Below are 27,202 nucleotides of genomic sequence, written 5' to 3'. Positions count from 1 at the left end.
CTTCTCATCCTCTTAATTGAGAGCAACTATTCCTTATATTTTTTATGCATATAGATGGGTGTGTGTGTGTGTGTGTGGGTGTACGTGTGTATGAGACAAAGTGAGTGAGAGAGAAAGAGAAAGAGATCCAGTGTACATATTTTTAAGTAGGTTTTCACCCACAGCCACACACATTTGGTTGCTGTAGAGGGAAAGTTCGCATTGCTGTGAAGATCTTATTGTTTGGCTGGCATGAAAAACAAAGACGTGTGAGTTTAAATATGCAAAGAATTGTTGAAATTCTGCCAGTCACATTTGATTGATAAATCTGTCTTTCATTGAAGATGCTACACCCTGTGGCACACATAATTCAAATTGTTTCCTTTTGTAAGTGATGATGTTTTAATAGATTTAGGATGATGAATTTTGTTTCGTCTCACTTCTAGGTGGATACCCTCCGTCATGTTATCAATCAGACGGGAGGCTACAGTGATGGCCTTGGAGGAAATTCACTGTACAGTCCACATAATTTAAATGTGAGTACTCTGGGGAGCGAGTTGTAGGAACAGTATCAGGTAAACAGTGACTAATAAATAAATTAGTAGCGATTTGACTTAGTTTCTCATCTAGTTGTCAGGTAGGGAAAGCATTGTCTTTGCTGCACTTTTATTTTATGAACCTAAACGCTTCACATTTCTTAGATGCCCTTAGAAGTCCTCACAGATGCCCAGAAGTGGCTGGCATTCTGTTGTCTGTAGGGACTTAAGCATCAGCCTATTAGACGCTATTTCCTACCATCCAGGCTGTTCTAGGGAGATGATGAAAAACAGGTCATTTATCTTAGAATCAAGCGGCAGGAAAAATTCCCAGATACAGCTCAGGTGAAGGTGATAACCTTGGAGGGCCCAGACAGATCAATAAACCCAGCTAAACAAATAACTCTGTTCTTAAAAGTGGCTTGCTATATTGTCAATGTAGTTAGCAGAACATGTTTGGCAATTTTAATGACCTCTGAATTTTTAATAGTAGAGAAGATAATTTTAATTTTTGTAACCAGTTCACTAAAACTTTACTTTCCCCCTCACCCTGACATGGTTGGGAAGTGGCAAAACACATAGCTCTGGAAAGGGGGTGAGAGGATTGGGTCACCATGGTGGAGCTGGTGTTGAGTTGTTGGCAGAATCTAAGATTCCAGACTTAGGGAGGAAGTGAACTGCCCAGCTCATGGTAGTAAAGTAGGAAGAAATGGACAAATTCTCCCTTTTTAGGGCATTGGCTTGCTATGAGAGTAAATATTAATGATTTAAAACATGATTGAGGATATTCAATTGTGAAGGGAAAAAGGACCATTAAATTCTCAAATCTTTTACATTTGAAATGTCAAATCTTTCTTTTTGGGTTTATAAATAACTCATAATAACCCACAACAAACCATATAAAAAGCCTTTTAGTTGCATTTCTCCTTTTTCATTTAAGTGTTTTGAAATGCTTCAGAGAATGTGCGATATCCTTATCAACATGATAAAATATGAAACTGTGATTGCCTGCAGCATTTTACAGACATGAATTCCATCTTCACTGATGAGGCTTGATAAGGCACTGTTGTATAATACAGTGCATAATCTCAAACCACCAGAGTAAGGATTAATTTATTTTGAAAAAAAAGAACGCTTGCTGACAACCTCTCCTCCAGCTGCCACGCTGGGTAAAAATATTGTACATTTGTTGTTTATAAATTTGGATAAAAGAGGAATGATGTTTACTTCAGATGGAATATCTTTAGACTTGTATCTGGGTAAGAGTTTTTCTTTCCCTTAAGTAGATTTTCATACCTGGGGGGATGCAGAGGGGAGGGCTTAGCTATAGAAAGAGAAGAGGATTTCTTAGAGTCCACCAAACATACATGAACACGTCACCATCCAACCCAGCACAACTGAGGCTTTTTATAAAAAAAAGGAGCCATAGCTCTTTTTATAAAAAATCTTTTTCCTTTTCTTTCTTTTTTTTTTTTTCTAACCTCAATTTGATATGCCTGAAGCCTGGATAATTCTATTCCCTTTTGCTCTGGTCATCTCTGTGGGGTTGTTTGGTTTTCCCCACCAGGTAGGGAAGGTGCTTTATATGCAGAACTATGCAGTGAAGCAGAAGACACGGAGTTCTCCAGGAACACTGATCACGGGAGAAGAAACAGTGGCCAGCACATTGCTCACCTTCAGGTGGACTCCAGGCGGGTGGGGAACACAGACAGGGCTCTCCGCAGCCTGGCAGCACAAGCCCGAAACAGGGCATTTTGGTGGACTTGCAGAAGAAATTGCAGATAGATGTGAGGGAGGCAGGGGGACCTGTGACCCACACTGGCATTGGTGTGGGAGGTCTGGGCCTGTGGGCAGCATGCAGGCAGAGGCTGGCTGGTTCCGCAGGCGCTGGGTGTCAGCTAGCTCACTCTTGCCTTCTCTCCAGAAAGCTCCACCCCGTCACTTCCACTCAGTGTTCCTCAACTCACAAGCCCAGCACCTCCCTCTTCTTGACTGACATAAAAATATGTAGCGACAAGCTGTCTGCCACAGCAGAAATCTGATCAGACATTGATTTCAGCGATTGCCTCTATAGGCCAAGACATAAGGCAAATTTGTTTCTGAGTCTTGTTGTTGTGATGCAGGTCTGAGGCAGGAAGGGCCAGAGGCATGTGGAAAGCAGTAGCAACATCCCAAATAGGGGCTCCAGTTACAGATAATTGGAATACAGATTTGAATAGTGTGTGTTCCTCCACAGTTCGTGCATTTTCATCCTGGAAGATCCCATTTGGAGGGAAATTCTGGCCTTCATTCTCCAAGGGTTATGGTAGCTGGCTGTCAGGCATGTATGGGAAAAGGGTGGCCAGCTTCTTCTCTGGAAATGATTAAGCCGGGCTGATGATACTTCATGGAGTTCAAGGTTTTGCCACAGCATTGCATTGAGCTTCTCCACTGTTTCCTACTGAAAAGACTTCTTTTCGAGTCACTTTATTTTTACCAGCAGATCAAAGGCCGAGCTTCATGCCAGTTTGGGACTAGCTGAAGCCCTCCTGCTGCATGCTGATTTATTGCCAAGTCTTTACTTGATGGGATGGATTTGTTTTACATGCATTTAATCCCACTTTAACACATGCTTCCCAACTCCTGCCAAAGTGGGTTTAGAAAATACATTTTGCTAATGCATCTTTGCTCTCATGTTGTCATCTGGGTGTTTTAAATTGGGGAGTAGAATTAATATGTAGACGTGCACCCGTTGAACTATGTTTCTCCTTTCAGGCTAATGGAGGCTGGCAGGACGCAACAACTCCATCTTCTGTGACTTCTCCCACAGAAGGCCCAGGAAGTGTGCACTCGGATACCTCTAACTAATCTCTGGCCACACTTCTTCCTGAGCTGACATGCCTCTATAAGTGCATTCAGAGCAAGAGGAGGGAAAGGCAAGCGCTTTTGTAGCCCACCACCTACAGCTTTACTGTAAAACCTTGTCTTATTAGAGAACTTGGTAAATCTGTTTTTTAAAGAATCATAATCATTTGTATTTATACTTAAAAACACACAATGTTAAAAAAAAGCACTTTATCCAATTGGGCCAAGATTTCACATTGTTGACAGTCCTGTAGCTATTTTATCATAATTTATTATCAATATTTTACATTAATGGTTTCACAGTTGCCAATTACTTGGCCTTAAGGGTAAAAAGTACAATATATGTTAAACCTCAATCATAAAAGCAGATGCAAAGATTCACCTCACCTAAATTGAACTACTTGCATATTTCCATCGCAGACTTTGATTATCTTTCTTTCATATCACTGATGGAGCTGGAATAAAAGAGCTGTTTGGCTGTCTCTGCTAATGATGGTTGTGTTTAAGAATCTTCCTCATCACAGTTGTGTTGCAGTCTCTTATGTTGTAATTAGATCAGAGACTGGTAGCATCTTTTCTCTCTCTGAAAGCACCAGTGCTCAGAGTCTGCTCAGTAATTAAATTATGGATCCAGATTGTTCTGAGAGATGAAGATACTTGCTGCTGATAGAGGTGAAAATGAGATCCGTCTGGGGTTTTTCGGTGTGCACTGGGTGCTGCACAGACTTGTCAAGGTTTGCTACGTCCTCTGGGCATCCACAAAAGGCCCTGCTCTCTGGAGTGTTGTATATAGTGTAGCAAAAGAGTATTTATACATCTCACCAATCAAAACACAGCTTTATTACCTCATGCGAACTCATACGAACCAATAGAATTTCAACATGTTCTGTAGCTTAGAGTGCTCACTTACTACCTCTGAACAATACTCACGCTGTAGTTTGTCTCTTTCTTATCTTTTTGCATCTTGTAATTAACTCTTTGTTTCCCTTCATAAAATGTAATGTACATTGTAATCTTTTAAGAGAAAAATCAGGGTTGCATTTGCAACTTTTAAAAAACTGAGAGTGGAAACATTGGGTCTTAATTTAACACAGGATCAGTAAAACTGTTGTAAATACTGAGAAACATTTTGAATGTTCTTCATCTTATTACTAATCCATGCAAAAAAAGCGGCAACTAATTGTGATGCATTCAGATTTCAGTATTGGGTACTGTATATTTCACCCTGTGTAATGGGGCCCCCTCTCCTTTCTCTCTTTTTGTATTGTATGCGATTCTGAAACTGATTGAGTCATGAAAATAATTTGTGGCAGTGATTCTAATGTATTAAAAATGTTTCGTGTTCCTTTCTAACTGGATTACACCCTGGATTGAAAAAGTCTTCCTCGTGGTAGTTATATGTAGTTTCAAACATGAATAAACTTTTTGCTTTCATGATTAAATGTTGATGCAGTTTTTTATTCCGCTACTTGAGCCAGCTAGCGCAGGCAAAGGAGAGAGCCCGCCCAGCATCAGGGCATGATGGGTCAGGGCGTGGCCTGTCCGAGGCCTGTGAGCTGAGTTGAAGCTGAGAGGGGAGGCACAGCTGGCACCAGCGAGCGCCTCCCTTCCTGCTGCCTTCTGGACCATCACCATATCCTTGCTTGACCTGACGCCCTCACGCCCTCATGCCCTCAGTAACAAAGTGAAGAAAACACTATCCCCATTTTCCTAGATTAGGAAACTGAAGCTCAGAAAGTCCATGCCACAAGGTCACAGACCTAGGATAACAAAGGGTCAAGCCTTGAAGTCAGGTCTCTCCACCCTTGGAGCTCACACACGCTGAGCTAATAGTGCCTGTGGCACTTGTAACATGATCTTTTTTCTTTTTTCTTTTTTAATAACCAGAGCCTTGTCACCTTCCCTTCTTCACCTTCATAGCTCCTTTAACTACAGTTAAAGATAAGCAAAAGTTTGTCTGGAAAGAGTGGGCCTCAGATACCATTAAAAAGCAAAACCCCTGTGACTTCTCCTAACATACTTTTTAAACTCTAAATATATAATCTGTAAAACCAACTCAAAATCCTTTAACTAGATTAAACATTGTTCTTGTTTATTCAAATTATTAGAAATTTCATATATTTACATACATATCTGTCGCTAATATCTAAATCTTGGTAATAAAAGAGGTCAATAGCAGGTAATTGGCCTGTTTACTCTATCTCAAGGAAGTTGACTCACAGGAAATCAGATTAATGTTAATCAGTTGCAGCAAATTGTCTATGATAAATACAACTGCTTCACTATTTCAGTTGGTAGAATCAAGCAAAACAAGGTCTAGGGCCACCATTCTCATTCATCTTGAGGCAGTCGTACCGTGAGGGTAAACTTTATAAACAGATTGCGCTCCAGAGCTATCCTACCCGCCTCACTTGGGTTCTCAGCCTGCCCGTAGGATCTCTCCCATGGCTAAGTAGCTATTTGCATGATTCAGTTAGCTTGTGGGTCAGCCTTCCCATCTTGTACAAAAAACAATCTCTGTGCTATGTGGTTTTGCAAAAATATTCCGTGGAAACAAAACACATACACACAACAAATTCATTTTCTTTAATGTCCCAAAACACACTTCTAAGTACCATCTTGTTTTTCGCCTTGGGCCAGTCTGAGAGAAGTGCACACCAGTGCTTGCTGGAGAGTCGCGTGTTGACTAGCAACCCTTGATGGGAATGTGGGGGTCTGAAGCTTTATTTTGGGGACACCTAAAGAAAGATAGCAGTTCCTCTCCTATGTGCTAGTTTAGGAGCCACTTGGGCATTTTTCCTCTCTGCTCTTCACCACCTCTCTGGGAGGGTGGAAGCACCCTCACTTCATAGATAAGGAAACTGAGCCACCACACAGGGCCTCTGGCCCAGGCGTTGGGGTCCATTGGAGTTTGTAAAGCTCAACAGGCATGGAGACTTCACAGGCACGGCCCCACCATTCTTACATCTCATTCCAAATTGGGTGAAATCAGTTGCTGGTTTTTGATAGATGTTCACCAGGTATCTTTTCTGGGTGAGGGGCTATACCAAAGATGAGTAAAATCAGCTCCACCCCTTGAGGGGCCAAATCCCTGGGCCCAGCCCTTCCCATTCAGAAAGCAAACACTTAGTGAGGAATGGAGAGACTGGAGAAGTGAGAGCCCCAAACCTCCTTGTGAGGTCAAAGAAAATAACAGCAGGAAGCCACCTGAAACACCTATTCACAGGCTAAGGGGCCTGTCCACATACCGTTAGATGCACAAGAACACACGTATGCTTACATCACAATACACATATGTTCATGAGTTTGTGGAGTCCAAGCGCCTGAGCAGCTGCCCACATTGGACAGGGCATCATCTTCCCCAGGGAGGTGCACAAGCCCTGCGGGAGCCTCCGAGTACAGAGGACCAGGTGGTCTTGCAAATCAGGTTAGGACTTCTCTGTAGTCTGAAATCGAATGACATCCTTGCGCCATTCCCTGGCCAGAAGTGGGGGTGGGAGGGCAGCATTCCAGAGAAGAACCCTTCCTGTAGGAAAAAATGATGTTGGGATTTGTCTCCCACAGGGGTTTGCTTTTGGTGTGAAATGCTTGCTGGTGCCAGAGATGGGCCTCACTGGACTGACGGCTACAGTTTATTGAGCATCGTGTGCAGTCTGGCTACAGTTGGCACTGTTTTATCCCATTTTCAGATGGGGAATCTGAGGCTCAAAAGGCAATGTCACCTGTCTAAGATCTCCCACAGAGCTGGGGTTTGCCGTGAAGGCCCCACGTGACACTTCCCAGAGCCACTTGCAGCGGGACAGAGAGAGGCTCCAGTGAACTTGGGCTATCAAGCCTCCAGTGTGAGGTCCCTTCTGTAGCCAGGTGATCAGGGAAATCATCCTCTCTTGCCCCTAGAGCTTGCAGCTCTCCCACCCACGCCTCAGTTGCCTGGACCACTTGAGTATGGGTGTCCTGTGGTGTGTGACAAGCAAGAGATGAGGAAAAGGAAGACCCCATGTCCTCGGACTGGGCTGGGCCTGGCAGCATTACTAATGGTGATAAACACAGCACCTGCATGGGAGGGCAGCTGTCACATGGTAGCAGTGCTGAGCGCAGGACCTGGGCACCTTCTCTCGGTGTACTTCATCATGGGCAGAGTTCCACCTGGGTGTGCACCCCAGGTCCCAGGTTCTGCCCAGCTTAGCTCTTCGTGGAACATCCTTCTGTAGCCTGACTCCCTGGTGAATGCCTGTCCTTCAAGCTGAGCCTAGACCACTGTGTCCTCTGGCAGAGCCTGGGCCTGCCCTTGCCCTTTGCAGCGCTTTATGTCCACTACTGGACATCCAAGCCGAGCAACCAGAGCAGGAGGGCTAGGACCACAAGGAGGTGGTGGGGCAAGGGGCGGTGGGCACAGGGACGGATGCACCAGGCAAGGCATGAGGGCCAGGAGGCAGGAGCGAGTGGGGGTGTCAGATGCCGATTGCGAATGCTCCTCCCTAACTGCTCCCAGATTCTCTCTTCAAATCCTCACCATGGCCTCTGAGGCAGGTTCTGTTATCATCTCTGCCGTACAGATGAAGAAACAGAAGCCACTTGGCCAAATACATACAGAACCAGAATATGAGTCTGGGTGTGTCCAAAGCCAAAATGCACATTTTTGACCCTTTGAACCTCACTGTCTTGTCAAGATGTCTCTTTCTTGTCTCAGGGGTCCGCAGGCTCACTGTGTACCTGCCCAGAGCTGGTGAGCCTGAAGTGGGAACTGAGCAGAGAATGGATGCCAGCTCCCACCCCCATTGCTCTCCTACCCCCATTGGCTCCTCTCCTCAGCAGCCCAGGGTCCCAGAGACACCCACGGGAAGACTGCTGTGTCCATAGGCCAACTAAAGACCTGCAACTCGTCCCTGATGAGCCTGGCGACCCAGCCCCAAGGACAATAAGCACGACACTTCCTAGCCCCAATGTCTTGGCTGTTGTGGACTCAGCAGATGTGCAGTGAGGGCAGCTGCTTCCAGCTGGGCCCCACCAAAAGCCAGAAGCCACACACCTCACAGCCAAGTGGGGATGAGCCTCATCACAGACATGAAAGAACAGATATCCAGGGGTTCAGTGTGTCCTCAGGGCTAGGAAGCCACCATGGCTTAGCACTCATGACTGAGGGCTCCCGAGTATCTGCCTCATACCAGGTGTGTGTCCTTGGGCAAGTCACATAACCTCTCAATGCCTCAGTTTCCTTAGCTGTCAAGCTCCTGCCTCCTAGTATCACAGGGAGGATCAAGCAAGTTGGTGCAGACAAACTTGCAAGTTGGTGCACACAGTAGGGCTGAGGCTGGCTGCCCTTACTCCCTATTATTCCTAGACTTGCCCTGTGGGTGTGATTTGCTCCCGAATTCCAGCTTGTGTTGATGCCACACCCCCAGCACAAGTCCCATATCACCCACTGCTGATGAAACCCAGGTCTTGTGATGCCAGGTTGATGCCTCTCTCTTTAGAGCAGTATGATGTGGTGTGAAGAGCCAGGTCACTGAAGTCAGGCCAAGTTCTGCTGCTCACCTGCTGTGTGTGACCTTGGACATGGTGCCTCCGCTCTCTGCAGCCTCAGTTTCCGCATCTGTAAAATGGAGACTTTGCTCCTCCCTATCTTACAGGGATGTCGTGAAGATTGGGTGAGCTGAGGGATGCGTGGTGCCTGGTCTGTAGGACGGGATGGGCTCTCTTGTCCTTGTTGCTGCAAGGTGCCACAGATCAGAAGGGGATGACCAGTCTGTAGCCCCTCTGGCTGGAATGGTTACTTCCGGTCAGCAGCAGGGTTGCCAGGGGGTGTCAGCTGCAGAGGGAGGGTCCTGGTGTGGCTCGGCCTCTTCAACCCAATCACTCCAGCCTCTCCCCACCCCCCAACCCTCAAGGCTGGACAAGGCTGAGGCCTCACCTCTCACCACCATCTCAGGAGATAATAAAAGGCTGATTCTTTTTTCCTGGTAAAATTTCAGCAGAAAGTGTACGCATCATTAAATATGGAAATCCAGAATTTTATTAGCAATCTGCTAGATCTGAACTGACGCCAATTAAACAAAAAAGATATCATTTATAAAAAGGCAGAGTTCAACTTGTATTAAATATGAAATGCAATTTTCTCCTGGTTTTGATTTATTACTGGTGGTCCATTGTTCAAAGAAGCATGTTATATTTCAATAGAGAAATATTGTTTATTCATTAATATTTTAAAACGGGCTTATTGCTGTGCATGGCTCTCACCGAATGAAACTTATGATTTAAAACATGAATTAATAAACACATTTGAAAGTGTTAGACGAGATCACAACCTCTCATTTTTCATTTTCTTGGGAGCATATTAAATTTTTATAATTCTGCATCTACAGTTTTTTCTTTTAAATAAAGACACGGATTCCGAATTACTCTGTTAATTTCAGGTAACCAGGAGCGAAAAGCAATATCGTGGGGACTGGTGTCAGAATCACAGAATCCCTAAGAAGACACTCAGGTTTATTTTTGTAATATTCATAAATCAAAATAAATGAGCTTTGTGCGGGAGGCAGCGTTCATGGGCGTGAGGATGCTGACTGAGCGGGCCATGCGTTGGGGCTGTCTGCATGTGTAGGTGGTTGAATGTGTCAATGTTCACTTGCACACGCACGTGCTCCTGCATGCATGTCCACAGAAGCACATGCGTGTCACTCTAGATGCTTGAATATGTGCAATCTGAATTCATCTCAGTTGTTTGGGTCAATGGTCAAGCATTATTTATTGAGCACCTACTATATGCCAGACACGGTGCTGGTTACAGAAGATGAGCTGCTTACAGAGTGAGCTCCTTGCCTGGGCCATCTCTCTACCAGGACCTCAGGCTGTGGAGTTCTCCACAGAACCCGCAACACCAAAAATGATGCCTTCAATCTAGGGAGCTCTTGGGAAATATTTGTTGACATGCTGATAGACAGGAAGCTTAAGGAAGGGAGAGATCTTTGTGGCTGGAGGTAGGGAAGAGCTCCTGCAAAGATGGGTTTAACTAGGCCAGGAGAAAGGCAAAGCCTGGTTCAGGGACCGTGGAGAAAATGGAGGTCCAGGTGAGGCAGGATGGAGAGGTGCGTCCTGAGGACAGGGAGGAACTCCCACCAGTGGAGCGCCCTCCCCATCCCTGCCCAAGCCCTGCTGAGCCCAGCTCACTGCAGCCTCCCCAATACCCTAAGGGACATGTGCTGTCACTATCCCATTTTACAGAGGAGGAAGCAGAGGCCTGAGAGGGAAGAGACTTGCCCAAGGTCTCAGAGTCAGAGACCTGCCTTTGGTTCTAGGTCTGAGGTCCACACTTCCTCTAAAGAGGCTAGGGAGAGGAAGACAGTGTGCAAAATAGACCAGCAGGTTGCGTTGCCCCAAGGTGTGTGGGGAGGTGGGGAATTGGGAGGAGGCTTGGGGAATCCTCTTAAAGAAGGAAGAAACCCTGGTGGTGGAAAATCAACCTGACTCATACCAGATCCTTTAATATTAAAACTTCAAATTTCTCTGTGTCTAAACTTTCTCCATTTGTGCCATGCGCAGGGGTCTGGCCTTTCCCAACATAAAGTCCCATCCAAGTGAGGTGCCACCCTCTGAAAAGCAATGTCCTCTCTCCAGGACCATGAAGTCAGGCAGCCCTCACTTTCTGATTCCTCCCTCCTTTTCTCTTTTCTCCTTTTTTCTTTTCTTCCTTCCTTCCTTCTTTCCTTCTAGCTTCCTTTTTTTATTTTTTAAAATTAATAAACTCTATTTTTTAGAGCAGTTTTTAGAAAAAAGTTGAGTGGAAAGTGCAGAGTCCTACGTACTTCCTGTCCCCGCACATGCACAACCTCCACCACTATCACTATCACCCAAGACAGAAGTACACTTGTTATGATCAATAAAGCTTTATTGACACAATATTATCATCCAAAATTCAGAATTTACGTTAGGGTTCACTTTAGTGCTGTACATTTTATAGGTTTTGGCAAAAGTACAATGACGTGTATCCACCATTGTAGTATCAACACGGAATAGTTTCACTGCCCTAAAAATCCTCCGTGTTCTATCATCCCTTTCTCTTCCTGACTCCTGTCAACCACTGATTCTTTCACTGTCTTCAGGGTTTTGCGTTTTCTAGAATGTCATATAGTTGGAATTGTACAGTATGTAGCCTTCTCAGATGGGCTTCTTTAACTTCGTCATATGTGTTTAAACTTCCTCCATGTCTTTTCAGGGCTTGGTAGCTTATTTCTCTCTAGCACTGAGTTTGTACACCCATTGTCGGGATGTACCAAAGTTTATCATTCGTCCACCTACCGAAGGACGTCTTGGTTGCTTCCAAGTTGTGGCAGTTATGAATAAAGCTGCTATTCACACCGGTGTGCGGTTTTTTGTGTGGACAGACGTTTTCAACTCATCTGGGTAAATATCAAAGAGTGTGATTGCTGAATCACACGGTCAGAGTATGTTTAGTTTTGTAAGGAGCTGACAAACTGTCTTCCAACAGGGCTGTGCCATGCTGCATTCCCACCAGCAAAGAATTAAAGTTCCTCTTGCTCCACATCCTTGCCAGCATTTTGTATAGTTAGAGTTTTGGATTATGGCCATTTTGGTAAATGCGTAATGGTATCACGTTGTTTTAATGTGCAAATCCCTAATGAAATAGATGTTGAACGTCTTTTCACTTGCGTATTTGCCATCTGTGTATCTTCTTTGGTGAGAGGTCTGTTCGGGTCTTTTACTCATTTTTTGATTGGGTTGTTGGTGTTCTTACTGTTGGGTTTTAAGAGTTCTTTGTATTTTGGACAACAGTCCTTCATCAGATGTGTCTTTTGCAAATATTTTCTCCCAGTCTGTGGTTTGTCTACTTACTCTCTTGACATTGTCTCTTGCAGAGCAGAAGTTTTAAATTTTAGTAAATAAAGTCCAGTTTATCAATTCCATCTTCCACAGATTGTGCCTTTGATGTTCTATCTAAAAAGTCATCACCATACCCAAAGTCATCCAGGTTTTCTCCTATGTTATCTTCTAGGAGTTGTATAAGTTTTGTAGTTTACGTGAAAGTCTATGATCCATTCTGAGTTAATTTTTGTGGAGGGTATAAGGTCTGTGTCTAGATCTCTTTTTTGTTTTTGCATGTGGATGGCCGGTTGTTCCAGCAACATTGTTGAAAAAACTATTTTTGCTCCATAGTATCACCTTAGCTCTTCTGTCAATGATCAGTTGATTATACTTCTGTGAGTCTGTTTCTGGGCTCTCTATTCTGTTTCACTGAGCTATTTTTCTATGCTTTGACAGATACTACTGTTTTCATTACTATAGCTTTATAGCAAGTCTTGAAGTCAGGTATTGTCAGTCCTCCAACTTTGTTCTCTTTTAAAATTGAGTCAGCTATTTAATAGGTCTTCGTGTCTCTATATAAATTTTAGAATCTGTTTGTCTATATCCACAAAATAACTTGCTGGGATTTTTGTCTAGGTTGCATTGAATCTATAGATCAAGTTGAGAAGAACTGACATCTTGACAATATTGAGTCTTCTTACCCATGAACATGGAATATCTCTTATTTAATTCTTCTTTGATCTCTTTCAAAAGAGTTTTGTAGTTTTCCTCATATAGATCTTGTACATATTTTGTTAGATTTATACCTCAGTGTTTCATTTTCGAATGCTCATATAAACAGTAATGTGTTTTTAATTTCAAATTTTACTTGTTCATTGCCAGTATATAGGCAAACAATTGACTTTTTTATATTAACCTAGTATCTTGCAACTTTGCTATAATCACCTATTAGTTCTAGGAGGGTTTTTGTTGTTGTTGTTGTTGTTTATTCTTTCAGATTTTCTACCTAGGTGATCATGTCATCTTCAAACAAAGATAGACTTCTCCCTTGCCAATGTTTTATTTCCTTTTTCTTTTTTTTTTTTTGTCTTATTGCATTAGCTAGGACTTGGAGTATGATGTTGGAAAGGAGAAAATATCTTTGCTTTGTTTCTGATCTTAGTGGGAAAGCTTCTAGTTTCTTACCATTAAGTATAATGTTAGCTGTATGTTTTTTTCAGTTTTTTTTTTTTTTTTTCTGGCAGGTGACTGGTATGGGGATCCAAACCTTTGACCTATAGATATTTCTTAACACATTGAGGAAGTTCCCTCTATTCCTAGTTTATTGAGGGGTGTGTGTTTATCTTGAATGGGTGTTGGGTTTTGTCAAATGTTTCTTCTGCATCTACTTATATAATCATGTGATTTTTCTTCTTCAGTCTGTTGATGTGATGCCTCAAGTTAATTGATTGTCAAATATTGAACCAGCCTTGCATACCTGGGATAAATCCCACTTAGTGGTGGTGTATAGTTCTTTTTATACATTGTTGGCTCCACTTTTCTAATATTTTATTGAGGATTTTTGCATCTACATTCATGAGAGATATTGATCTGTAGTTTTCTTTTCTTGCAATGCTTTTTGTTTTTGGTATCAGGATAATGCTATCCTCATAGAATGAGTTAGGAAGTATTCACTCTGCTTCTATCTTCTGAAAGATTGTGGAGAATTGGTATAATTTCTTCCTTGAATGCGGTGAATATTCCATGTGAGTTTGAAAAGAATGTGTAATCTGCTGTTTTAGGATAAAGTAGTCAAAGATGTCAATTATATTAAGTTGATTTTCTGCCTGCTGGATCTGTTCATTTCTGACAGAAGGGTGTTGAAGTCTCCAACTATAATAGTGGGTTCATCTATTTCTTTCTTTCTTTCCCCAGAGCCTTCAGATGAGAAGGTAAGATCCATCAATTTCTCCTCACAGTTCTATCAGTTTTAGACTCGCATATTTTGATGCTCTGATAGGTACATACATATTAAGGATTGTTATGTCTTCTTGGGGAATTAACCCCTTTGTCACTATGTAATGCACCTCTTTATTCCTGATAACTGTCCTTGCTGTGAAGTCTGCTCTGTCTAAAATTAGTATAGCTCTTTCTACTTTCTTTTGATTAGTGTTAGTATAATATATCTTTTTATTTGAAATCTATATATGTTTTTATATTTAAAGTAGGTTTCTTGTTGACAACATATAGTTGAGTCTTGTTTTTTGATCTACTCTGACAATCTCTGTCTTTAAATTGATATATTTAGACCATGCCTTGGGTTGAATGTCCCCCCAAAACTTAATCCCCACTGTAATACTATTGAGGGTAGAAAATCCTATTATGGTAATTGAAAGGTGGGTCCTTGAAGAGGTGATTAGATTGCAGGACTGTGCTGTAGTGAACGGATTAAAAATGGTCATCCAGGGGTATGGTTCTGAGGGCTTTTAAAGAGGAGTGGTGAGGAGCTCTCCCTGCGCCCACTGTCTAGCAATGTGAGCCCTCTGGGTCACTGTTGCCACTATCAAATGTATTCCTTGGACTTTGGACTTCCCAGCCTCAGAAACTGTAAGAAATAAATTTCTTTTTCTTTATAAATCACCCAGTTCCGGGTATTTTCTGATAAGCAACAGAGATGGACTAATACAGACCATTAACTTTTATAGTGCTTATTGATATAGTTGGATAGGTCCCTACCATATTTGCTACTGTTTTCTATTTGTTGCCGTTGTTTTTGTTTCTACTTTTGTCTTCCATACTTTTTCTGCCTTTGGTACTTTTTATTGAGCATTTTATAATTCCATTTTTTCTCTTTTCCTAGAATATCAATTATGCTTTGTTTTTTTTTGTGGTTACCTTAGCGTTTGCAACATACATTCACAACTAATCCAAATCCACCTTTAAATAGCACTATACCACTTTCAAGGTTAGCACAAGTATCTCATAATCACAAAATATTTCTAATTCCTTCCCCTCATCCTTGTCTTATTGCTGTCATTGATTTCACTTGTACAGAAGCATACAAAGCCATTATATATGTGCATACATAACCAAATACATCGTTGCTATAATTATTTTGAATGAACAGTTATTTGTTACATCAATTAAAAATAAGAGAAATAAAAATTTTTATTTTACCTCCACTTTTTCCTTTTCCAGTGCTCTTTCCTTCTGTATGTAGATATTGACCTGTATTATTTTCCTTCTCTCTAGAAACAAATTCTCTCAATTTTTATTTGTCTGAACAAGTTTTTATTTCCACTTCACTTTTGAAGGGTAATTTCACAGAGTTAAGAATTCTAGGTTGGTGTTTCTCTCTCTCTCTCTCTCTCAACACTTTAAATATTTCACTCCATTCTCTTCTTGCTTGCATGGTTTCTGAGGAGAAGTCGTATGCAATTCTTATCTTTGCCCTTCTATAGGTAAGGTGTTTCTTTCCTGATTTCTTTTAGGATCTTTTTCTTTATCATTGATTTTCTGAAGTTTAAATATGATATACCTAGGTGTAATTTTGGGGGGCATTTATCTTGCTTGGTGTTCTCTTAGTTTCCTGGATCTGTGGTTTGGTGTCTGACATTAATTTGGGGAAATCCTCAGTCACTATTGTTTCAAATATTGCTTCTGTTCCTTTCTCACTTTCTCCTCTTTTTAGTATTTCCATTACACACATTTATACCTTTCCCAGTTGTCCCATAGTTCTTGGATATTCTGTTCTGGTATTTTTGCTTCTTTTTCCCCCCAGTTATTTTTCTCTTTGCTTTCTATTTTTGTAAGTTTCTATTGTCATATTCTGAAGCTCAGAGATTTTTTTACTCAGCATTTCCAGTCCACTGATGAGCCCATTAAAGACATCCTTCATTTCTGTTGGAGTGTTTTTGATCTCTGGCATTTCTTTTTGATTCTTTCTTAGAATACCTATATCTCTGATTACATTATCCATCTGTTCTTGCATGTTGTCTAATGTTTTCATTATCACCTGTACTAGTCCATTTTTGTTGCTTATAACAAAAATACCTGGAACTGGGTAATTTGAAAGAAAACAAAATTTATTGCTTACAGCTTCAGAGGTTGGGAAGTCCAAAGTTCAGGGAACACATCAGATGAGATGACTCTATAGCAATGCAGGGTGTCACATGGTGAGAACTGCAGAGCAGAGAGAGAGACTAACCTCTTCATTCGTTCTCCTTTCAAAGCCACCAGATCCACTCCCGTTATTTCAAGAATGAGTCAATCCTTTCATGAAGGTATAGTCCTCACAATCCAATCACCTCTTCAAGGCCCCACCTTTCAATTACCATAAGAAGATTTATCACCCTCTTAACACTATCACAGTGGGGACCAAGCCTCCAACACATTAAACCTTGGGGGACACAATTCAATCCATAATAAAGCCCTTGGCATAATAATCATAGTTTTAAAAAAATTCCTGATTTGACAATTCCAGCATTCCTGACATATCTCTTTTTATGATGCTTTTTCAATCGCTTTAAACTATGCTTTTGCCTTTTATATGCTTGTAACTTTTTAGTTGAAGTGTGTACTGGCTTAAAAAATGATGGCAAATAAGGCTTTAGTAATGTAGTGGTAAGGTGTGAGGGAAGGGAAGCATTCTACAGTCCTAAGATTAGGTCTCAGTGTTTTTGTGAGCCTGTGTTTCTGAACTTTGAACTTCACCAGTTCTTCTCAGTGTTTTTCCATCCCCTTTAGGTGGAACAGGATGGCTACAGGAGGCTGGAGTTGGGTATTTCCCTTCCCCCAGGTAGGTTATGCTCTAATAAAACCCCAGCAGGTAAGTCTCGGTAAAATAATTTCTCCTGAGAGCAGGCCTTGTTAAGAAGAAAAGAATGCTCTGTCATATCTTTAAATGGTTCTTCCCTCCCCCCTCCCCCCGCCGTGGAAGCAGGAGGAGATATTCTTCCTATATTCACTGCGAGGATCTTGTAGGGTTCCTGAAGGTAAAAGTCACAAAAATGTGGGGGCCTCTATGACTAGGTCCCCCTGGAGTTTTTAACTCTCAAACTTGTCTAGACGGAGCCTCCAGCAATTTGATAATTACATTCAGGTTTTCTTACCCTGGTACTGGTTCCTGAGGAGGTTTCTGCCCCAGTAAGTTGTAATTCTCTGGATCCTTCTGTCTGTCTGTCCAATTTTGGGGGAAGCAATTTTGCCCTGTAACCTCACTTCTCTGATAAATCTAAGAAGGGTTGTTGATTTTTCAGTTTGTTCAGCTTTTTACTTGCTGTTGGGATGGAGTGACAACTTCTAGGCTCCTTACATTCTGGGCCAGAAACTGGAAGTAATCCTGCCTCTCTTGCTTTTCATTACATATACGCACTCATGTACATGTCATCATTCTGTAAAATTATTTTCAACTTTCTTTTCTTTTTTTTTGTTTAAAGAAGTACATCCTGAAAGTCTTTTCATATTTCTAGACTCTTCAGTCTTAGGTGTTGGCTTCTTGGTAGTCTGTATTAGTGTGTTTCTGCTGCTTGTAACAAAATACTTGGGCGATTTATTAAAAAGAAGAAATTTATTGCTTACAGTTTCTGAGGCTGGGAAGTCCAAAGTCCAGGGAACATATCTGGTGAGAGCCTTAGTGGTGGCAACAGTGGTGGCAGAGTATCACATTGCAAAAACAGTGGAGCAGAGAGGGCAGAGAGTAACCTCCGCATTCACTCTCTTTTCAAAGCCCTCAGCACCATGCCCATGGCCACCATTTTTAATCCATTCATTATGGCACGGTCCTACAATCTAATCCCTTCTTCAAGGCCCCACCTTTCAATTACCATAATATGATTTCCCACCCTCAACATTACAGTAGGGCTTAAGTTTTGGGGGGACATTCAACCTAAGGCATAGTCCATGGCAGAATGTGTCCACATTTAATGAATCTTCTACTGGTGGACATTCATGTTGACCATTTAATGCTCTTACCTAGTGTTCCATAAACATCCTTGAACATCAGTCAGTGAGGACGCATCTGATCACTTCTACAGGATAAATTTGTAAAAGTGGGATTGATTAGTTAGAGGATGTATGCATTAAAAAAACTTCTGAATCTCCCCTATGAGGCTATACCAGTCTGCATTGTGTCTCTTTTAGGCAGCCTGGCTGTTCAGCACAGCAGAGTTGGGGTGGATGTCAGGCTGTCCCAACTCTGAGCCCTTCACGGGCTGTCCCCATGGGCTGGGTTAACAGCACTTCCTCATCACTACAGCACATGGTGCTCCAAATTTTTTGCTGGGTTCTCCTTGGCCTCAACCTGAGCTGGATGAGAGTATCTCCCTTGATGCTGATTTGCTGGAAAACTCTGGTAACGTTTGCTATGATGATAATAAGAAGATAAATAACAGCCACCAGTGATGACCCAGTAATTTCTTATGACCAGGCCCTGGGCTAACCCCTTGGTTGAATTTCATCTCCTTTAGCCTTATTAGCCCCATTTACAGTTGAGAAAATCATACTCAGAGAAGGGGAGTTTCTTGCCTCAGTGCCCACAGCCAAGACCTGTGCTGGTGCAGCAGACTCCAAGCTGGTAAGCTCAACCACTCCACCACTGCATCTTCTCTGGGCCTCAGTCGTGGCAAGGGGTCAAGGATGCTAACCCTGCCTCTCTCACAGGGTGGTGAGGTGGTGAGGACCAAGGGACCAAGGGTCTTCATGTAAATGCATGTAAACGAATCCAAGGTCCATATCATGGACTGGTCTGAGACTAGTATGCAAGCTCAGCCTGGAATTTCCCGGCTTCACCAACAAAAGGCTCAGAGTGGGTGGTCTAGGGCTAGACCGTGGCTCATTAAACACTAGCCGTGTGAAGGGACGATTCTACTGCAGGCCGTAGGGCACAGGAAGCCAGGTTGCCCCTCACATCACTGCAGCCTGAGATGGGTGTGCCAAGCCGAGTGATGGTGGCGGGATGGATGGGAGGAGCTTGGCCTCTGGAGTCCGCAGCTAGCACAGTAATCTGGCCACTTCCCCTCTCTGAGCCTCAGCTTCCCCACCTGTAAAACGGGGATGAAATGGGGACGATCCTTTACAGGGCTGCGTGAAGACTGAATGAGTCTTGCTTATGCATCGCCAAACCCATGGTCTTGCATTGCTATGGTTTAAATGTCCCCTCCAGACTCATGTTGAAATTTAATTGCTATTGTAATAGTATCAAGAGATGGAAGCTTTAAGAGGTGATTAGGTTATGAGGGCTCTGCCCTCCTGGATGAATTAATGCTGTTGCAGCGGGAGTGCTTTAGTTATCGCGGGAGTTGGTTCCTGATAAAAGGATAAGTTCAGGCTGATTTCCTCTTTCTGTCTCGTGCGCTTGCTTCTGCTTTCTGCCCTTCCATCATGGGATGACCCTTGCCAGATGCCAGTGCCGTGCTCTTGGGCTTCCCAGCCTGCAGAACTGTGAGCCAAATCTATTCTTTATAAATGACCCAGTCTGTTGTGTACTGTTATAGCAGCAGAAAATGGATGAAGACATGTATACAGCAGGTGCTCATTAATGAGCACTACTGACTCAAACTGACTGGGGCACCCTATCCAGGAACCTCCTTTGGGGAAATGTTTGTAATCACGGGAGCAGTTTTGCCCTCATTTCTTGTCTAAATGACTGCTCTTCAGGAGGCTCCGGGCAGCCCCCTGGCCCCCTGGCCCTCTCCCTACTTAGCAGGCTTCTCCCCTCCCCCATTCCACGCACCTGGCCCACTGGCACCTGCTCTACCTGAAACAGTTGCTTAATTTGCACATTATAACAAAATTAGAGTTTTGAAGCATTCAGTGGTGAATACAGGATAAAATGAGAATTCCCAAAATATTGCCTCCCAGCCTCTGGTGGGCCACAAAAGTGGAATAGATGTCGGACACTCTAACAATACCTGGCACCCTGCCACCACAAGGAATGAGCTCTTGAGGTCTTCGTTAAGCCTGTGAGCGTGCTACATTTGGTGCGTGTCCCTGCACGTGCTGTGACTTGTGCGTGTTTCTGAGTGGGCGTCACTGGGCCTGTTGTACCATGTTGTGCTGGCTTGATTATGTTTCATGGTGTGTTTTGTCCGTGTGTGGCCTTGTGTTGTGTGGCGCACATGTCTTTTACAGGGCATGTGTAGGGCTCGCAGGCATGTTCCTGTCCCAGGAGCAGGAAAGAACTTTGAGATTCATTCACTTCCTCAATATTTGCTGAGTACCTACTGCACACCAGGCACGTATACAGCAGAGACCAAAATAAACCCCAGATCCCTGCCCTGTGTTGCTGACATTCTAGTGGAGCAGATGGAGCCTCTGAGACCTGTGTCTTAGGTTGAATTGCGTCCCCCCAAAAACGTATGGTTGAAGTCCTAATCCCCAGAATCTGTGACTGTGACCTTATTTAGAAATAGGCTCTTTGCAGGTGTAATCAAGTCAAGACGAAATCATACTTGATTAGGGCCCGAATCCAATGACTGATGTCCTTATGAGAAGAGACACACACACAGGGAGACCGCCATGTGAAGACTGAGGCAGAGACTGGAGTGATGTGTCTACAAGCCAACAAATGCCAAAAATTGCCAGCAGCCACCAGCAGCTGAGACGGAGGCATGGGACAGATTCTTCCCCAGAGCTGCCAGGAGGAACCCATCCTGCTGACACCTTGATTTCAGGTTTCTAAGCTCCAGACTGTGGGAGAAGAAACTTCTGTTGTTTGGGGCCAACATGTGGGTGGAAGGAGCTTCCTAGCAGCCCCAGGAAATGAATACAGCCTGAGGTCCCTGGTGAGGGAGAGGCGTGGCTGTAACCGGCCCCCAGCAGGGTCTAAGGACCCCAGTGTGAGGGAGCTAGCATACCCAGAGGCGTGGAGCAAAACGGGTCAGGACTTGGGCATCGGTGCCCGGTGGAATCCTGATGTGCCTCTGGGAAGGCCAGTCTTTCTGGGCCTCAGTTTCCTCATCTGTGAAGTGGGCTAATCATAGTACCTTCCTCCCAAGGGTGCTGAGGGTCTGCAGTGAGATGGTGCGCGGCCCTGACATGCAGTGAGTGCTCAGAAAACGTGGGTGTTTCCCAAGTGAGACGATGTGCATTCACCTTATAGCTCTGGGGTTTGCGAACCATCCCATTACCTCTCTAAATGAAATGGATGCTGGGCCCGGTCCCTGATGTCACCTCCCAGTCATGCAGGGGTTCCTTCCTGCCTCCCCAGAGTCCCTGGTGGGTGTGATGCTATGGACATGGGACACCTTGGTTCCTTGGTCTGCTGCTGTGTGGCACGGCCATCCTCAAGCCTGCACCTCCGTCGTCAGCTCATCCCGTTGTACCAGAGGTCCTGACACGCCTCCCTCCCTCCAAGCAGCCTCACTCCTGACTACAGAGCCAGTGGCAGGGGCCTCTCAGCAGCACTCAAGGCTGGGAATCAGGGTCCCATCACCACAGACACGTGAGCTGGCCTGGGAGTGATTCCTGACTCAGGGCGCTCGCCTCCCTCGGGCTCCAGCTGGGCTTGGGCTGAGCCCCACACTCTCTGCCCTCCCCGAGGAAGATTCAGCCTCATTGCTTGTTGGGCCGATGCCCCAATTAAGATCTGGGGAGGAAGTGGGGGTTCCAGGTGGTTCTGGAAATGCCAAGAAGATGTGAACTCCCCCTGGGAGTGACACCAAATCCTGTATACTCAGAACGTAAACTGCTGGATGCAGTTAAGAGGAAATAATTCATCTTTTGAGGGGCATTGACTTGGGGAAATTTCAAGTAGTTTTACTTATAATCATCATCATTGTCTCAACCATCACCACCATCACCACTGTCACCACCACCATCATCACCACTATAACCACCACCACCAATGTCACCACCACCATCATCACCACTATAACCACCACCAGCACTGTCACCACCACCATCACCACTATAACCACCACCAGCACTGTCACCACCAACATCATCATCACTATAACCACCACCACCACTGTCACCACCACCATCATCACCACTATAACCACCACCAGCACTGTCACCACCATCATCACCACTATAACCACCACCACCACCACCATCATCACTTTCATCATCATGTCCAGCACTGTCACCACCACCATCACCACTATAACCACCACCAGCACTGTCACCACCACCATCATCACCACTATAACCACCACCACCACTGTCACCACCACCATCATCATCACCACTATAACCACCACCACCACCACCATCATCACTTTCATCATCATGTCCAGCACTGTCACCACCATCGTCATCAACGGTTTTCTTAAGGCCCCTGGTTCCTGATCTGTCTCTCCACCCTGGCTGCCCCCTCACACTGTGACACTGCAGTGCCCACGTGAACCCCTATCCAAACCCTGATCCTTAATGGTCTCAGTCCAGGCACTGTCCATCTCCTGTCTTATCTGCAAAACTTCTCCACTAACTGAACCTTCACACCCTCCTCCTCTCCCTAACCCCTGCTCCACGACCTCCTCATCTCCCAGGACACGTATGAGGTGTCCTGCAGGTGTGGGCTCAGAAGAAAGCGAGGAGCATGTATTTTACATCCATATGTCTACTAATAGTCTCTTCAAGGCAACCTAGGCTTTTCTATCATGCTTCTCAAATTTTTTCCAGCCTCTGTTCATTGTTCACTTCCAAAGCCACTTCCTGGCTGGCCATTTAGCTTAGTTGATTAGAGTGCAGTGTTATACAACCAAGGTCATGGTTCAGATTGCCGGACCAGCCAGCTGCAAAAACGACAGCAGCAAAAACAAACAAAAACCGAAGCCACTTGTCACAGCAGCACCCCACTTCTAGGTACCACAGTCTGTATTAGTTTTCTGTTGCTGCTGTAACAAATTCTGCCTAGCACACCTCCCCATTTCCCGTGGGCCACACCTGCCTAGCAGATCCCTGACCCTGTGTGGGCCTGGCTGTCTCTACTATCTATGTCTAACCCCTGGGAACACACAGGAAGCTGCACTGGCCTCTGCTGCCCAGCTGTGAGACCTCAGGCTAGACTGAGCCCCCTCTGAGCCTCAGTTTCCTCATCTGTGAAATGGGAATAATGATGTCACCCTTACATGTATATTGAGAGGATTAAATGAGACCATGGATGGGAGAAAGCCTGACATTTCAGTAGCAGGCAACCAATGCTGGTTCATTCATTCATGCACACGTTCACTGGGTACCTACTGAGAGCCCATCTGTCCAGGCACTGGGCATGGAGCGACGAACCTAGCAGGCCTGGCCCCTCTCTGTGGCCTACCCCCTCCCCAGGCATGGCCGGAGCACCCCGTTGCAGGTCTGCCCTACCTGGTTCCCCGCTGTCTGTGTCTCCATGTCCATCCAGGGGGTTTCCCTTTGTCTCCCTCCCTCTGTCTTTCCATTCCTGCCCTGGCCTCCCCTTCTCGACGAGGAAAAGCTGGGTGCTGCATGGCCCGCTTCCCTGCATTTGTTGGCAGCTTGTAGCCTCTGCATCTTATAGAAAACTTCCAGTTTCTATTTTCCGTTTGTGGATTGAGAAAAAAAAGAGTGTGGCCGATACATATTTTTCTCTGTCAGGGTATCATTCACTTTGAAGTCTGTGGTCGGGGTGGGTGATTAAGAGGGGCATTTGCAGCAGGTCACATCCAAATTGAACTCGTCTTCACAGAGAAATGTGAGGGGTGAGGCATGAGGGGCTGTGGGAGGAATAGGCCCTAGCATTGGGGAAACTGAGCCCCAGAGATGCCAAGGTCATTGGCCAGTAAATAGTGCACTGAGAACTTGAACTTGGATAGAAACTTTGAAACGTGGCCTTGCCCCACCCGCTAGCTCAGGACACAGCAATAATCATGGTGCTAGTGGCAGCTCCGCGTCCTGGCACTTTCCCTGTGCTAGCACAGAGCTCGACCCAGGTGAGAGAGGCTCCAATTCGACAGCAACTGCAGGGATTGGGATTCTGTTTGGCTATTTTATGGATCAGGAAACTGAGGCTCAGACAAGCTATGTGGCTCATCTGCCGTGCCACCCATGCCTGAGATGCAGGGAGTAGAGCCCTGTCACCAGTGATGGGCAAAACTTGCTCCTCAGTGAACTCCACCTCGTGGGCCTTCCTACTGCCCAGGTAGGAGGGTGGCCCTGGAACCAGGCTCTGACTTCAATTGGGGAAGCTGGAGGTGGAGATTCCCCAGGGATCAGGCCTGGAAGGGAGATTCTGGGTGTGGTTCTGTCCTGCTGGTGGCTCCCTGTATGGCCTCACATAGTCCCTGACCCTTTCCAGGCCTTGGTGGGGCAGAGCAGGAAGATGGGCTTTCACCTGAGAGCTATGGGAGCTTTAGATGGTAAGCAGAGGGGTGGCATGGTCAGGTGGCCTCAGACAGTTGTGGGTTGGATGGAGCAGGAGGTGAGACTGGAGGCTGGGTGACCTCCGTGGTCCCGGAGAGAAATGGTGCGGTCTGAATTAGGCAGTGGCTGCGAGGGGGGACGGAAGAGGTGGTGGTGATGTAGGGTTCGGTTCTCAGTCTTGGCTACACGCTGGAACCTTCTGGCAATTCTGATTCAGTTGGTCTGGGATGCAGCCTGGGCATTGACATGTACCAAAGCTCCCCTGGTGATTCTAACACTCAGCTCAGTAAGAGCCATGGGCAGAGGGTTTGTGCCCAGGGTGGCCTGGGGCACAAGCTGCGATGACAAGCCCAACCCTGGTCTGGGTGGGAACCCGCAGGAGTCAGACATGAGGCCTGCCCTCTGCCTCCTGCACAGGTCTGGGTGGTTTCTGGGACTGGGAGGTGGGTGCAGGCGTTGATGGGGATGGAGGGTAAGATGGTCAGGCAGCATGTGTATGTGGAGGGGCGGGGTTCCTGGGGGAGACAGAGTGGCAGTGTGCAGGCCCTGGAGCAGGTGGGCCTGAGTGGTCACTGTCTTGGACAGGAGGGGCTGGTCTAGGCTTTTCAGTGGTGTGAGGAGCCTGCAGCTTGGCTGAACCAGACCCAGGGGTGAGTTGGGGGGCCGTCTACTGCCCACCTCTGCCCTCGTCGGCTGGAGCAGCTTTCCAGGCCTCTGTGTCGGGGGGAGGGGAGCGGGCATCCCCTCTGTGAAGTGGGGAAGACACCTCTGCTCCGAGCAGGTCCCGCAGCCGATCCCCCCACAATCCTGCATGCTGCAGACAGACAGGATTTGCTGGAAGACAAAGTCAAGTGAACAGAACGTTGGGGACAAGGATTGTGTCTCCATGGGCTGAACTCAGGCTGAAGGAGAGGCTGGGCCTTCACCGGTGGGAGTTTTCACCCAGAGCCCACAGACTTTCTCGACTTCAGATTTACAAATTGAAAATCATTAATAATTCTAACCAGGCGGTGATAAATCTGAGATCTCTCTCGATGAACCCAGACAGCATTTCATAAATCAAAAAGATTACTTAGGAATTTTTAAAAATCTGACGTCAAAATGTCATGGTTACTAATGGTTTCGGTAGATCTCGTGCGGTGATATATCATTTATCTACGCTACATCTCAGATGTGACACGGGGGCAGAAATGGGATGTCTTTTAATATCGTGAATACATTCCAGCCCATAATAAAGGTATTAACAACTTCTTGGTGTGATTTCGTCCAGAGCTGGGGTCTGATTTCATGGCATTGTGATCGTGGCTCTACCTCCTCAGTCCCCAAACTTCTCGAGGCCCAGTGAGGTCCTGGAAAATTCTCGAGAGACCGAGAGAGGGCAGCAGCTCCCAGCCCAATGGAGGACAAGCTGGGTCACTCAAGTCCAGCTCCTGCCCACAGGGGTGAGACCTACAGCATCTCCCCAACTCCCCCTGCAAAAGGGCTAGAAATCATCTAATTATGAGCAGCAATGATCATAATTTCTATTAATTGATCACTTACTACATACCGGGCAATGTACCAAATGCCTGCTTGGTCACAGGTTCCTCATTCAGCACTGCTGCTGCTTTATGAGCCCAGAGTCCAGCATGCTGTGGCCCACCTGCCACCTCTGTCCTAGCCTCCCCCGCTAGCTCCTCCAGACACGTGGGTCTTCTTCCAGCCCCTTGCGTACCTGCTGGGGCACGCTCCGGCCTCAGGGCCTTTGTACCTGCCTTTCCCTCTGTCTGGAACAATCCTCCCCAGGTATCTGCGTGGCTCCCTCCCTCGCCTCCTTCAGTTCTCTGCGGGAATCTCATCTGATTTAATCCTATAGCCCGTCCCCAACTGCTCCCGTGTCCTGCTCTCCTTTCCCTTTTGTCCCCACATGACTTCCCTATGAGCCAGTGGTTTACTCACTTCTTACGGTTGTTTCTGTCCTGTCCCTGCTGCGAGAGGAGGGCTGGGACTGATGTCTGTTCTGTTCATAGATGTGCAGAAAGCCCCTCAAACTGGCTCACTGCAAGCACTTAGTAAATGAACAGCTGAACACTTGAAAACCCATTTCACAGACAGGAAACTGAGCTCAGAGAGGGCATTCACCAGCCCAAGGCCACACAGTCGCTCAGAAGCAGAGCAAGCGTCCCCCTTAGGTTTGCGTCCCCTCACAGGGTGGCCCCCTCACTGCACCACGGGGTGCAGGGCCAGCTGAGTGCAAGTAGGGCTCTAGCTTGGTGAGTGCTGACCGTGTGCCAGGCGCAGGCTAGGCCCTCCCACGCCCGATCCTGCTCAGTGTTCACACCAGCCCAGGGGTCACCCAGGGGTCAGAGAGGTGACTGGCCTGCCTGGGGTTGCACAGTTGTAATTCTCGGGCAGGAGTGACAGGGCCCGCCTGCCTGCACCTCCTGGGGTTGGCCCAATGCAGGGCATGTGGCAGCCGCTGGAGCCCCACGCTCAGTGTCTATCCCGGCTCTGCCACCTTCTAGCTGTGTGGTCCTGGGTGGGGACTGTATCTCTCTTGTTCTCCATTTCCTCACCTGGGAAGTGGAGGCAGGTCCCTTTCCACCTCTCAGGATTGGGGGTGAGGCAACGAGATGGTGCCGATAGTGCACTCGGCCTGTAGTAAGAGCTCAAAACACGATCCTAGTTGTGGTTATCTGACTCCTTTGCTGCACAGCAGAGACAACAAGCCTGGGCCTCGAGAGGGA

General features: G+C 45.7%; 1 protein-coding gene across 2 annotated transcripts in view; it reads left to right on the top strand.

Moving 5' to 3' along the window:
- The window catches only part of PBX3 (PBX homeobox 3), a 211,234-nt gene extending 207,617 nt beyond the window's left edge, over positions 1–3,617 (top strand). The window contains exons 8-9 of one of the 2 annotated variants that reach the window (XM_063082133.1): positions 426–515; positions 3,270–3,617. In XM_063082133.1, the coding sequence (XP_062938203.1) occupies positions 426–515; positions 3,270–3,362 (183 nt within the window). In that variant the 3' untranslated portion in view covers positions 3,363–3,617. The remainder of the gene's footprint in view (positions 1–425; positions 516–3,269) is intronic. The other variant, XM_063082134.1, reaches the window with a different exon arrangement.
- Positions 3,618–27,202: the final 23,585 nt, after the last annotated feature.

The sequence above is a fragment of the Cynocephalus volans genome, chromosome 17 (genome assembly GCF_027409185.1).
Source record: "Cynocephalus volans isolate mCynVol1 chromosome 17, mCynVol1.pri, whole genome shotgun sequence".
Classification (NCBI taxonomy): domain Eukaryota; kingdom Metazoa; phylum Chordata; class Mammalia; order Dermoptera; family Cynocephalidae; genus Cynocephalus; species Cynocephalus volans.
This window is presented reverse-complemented; position numbering and strand designations above follow the sequence as displayed.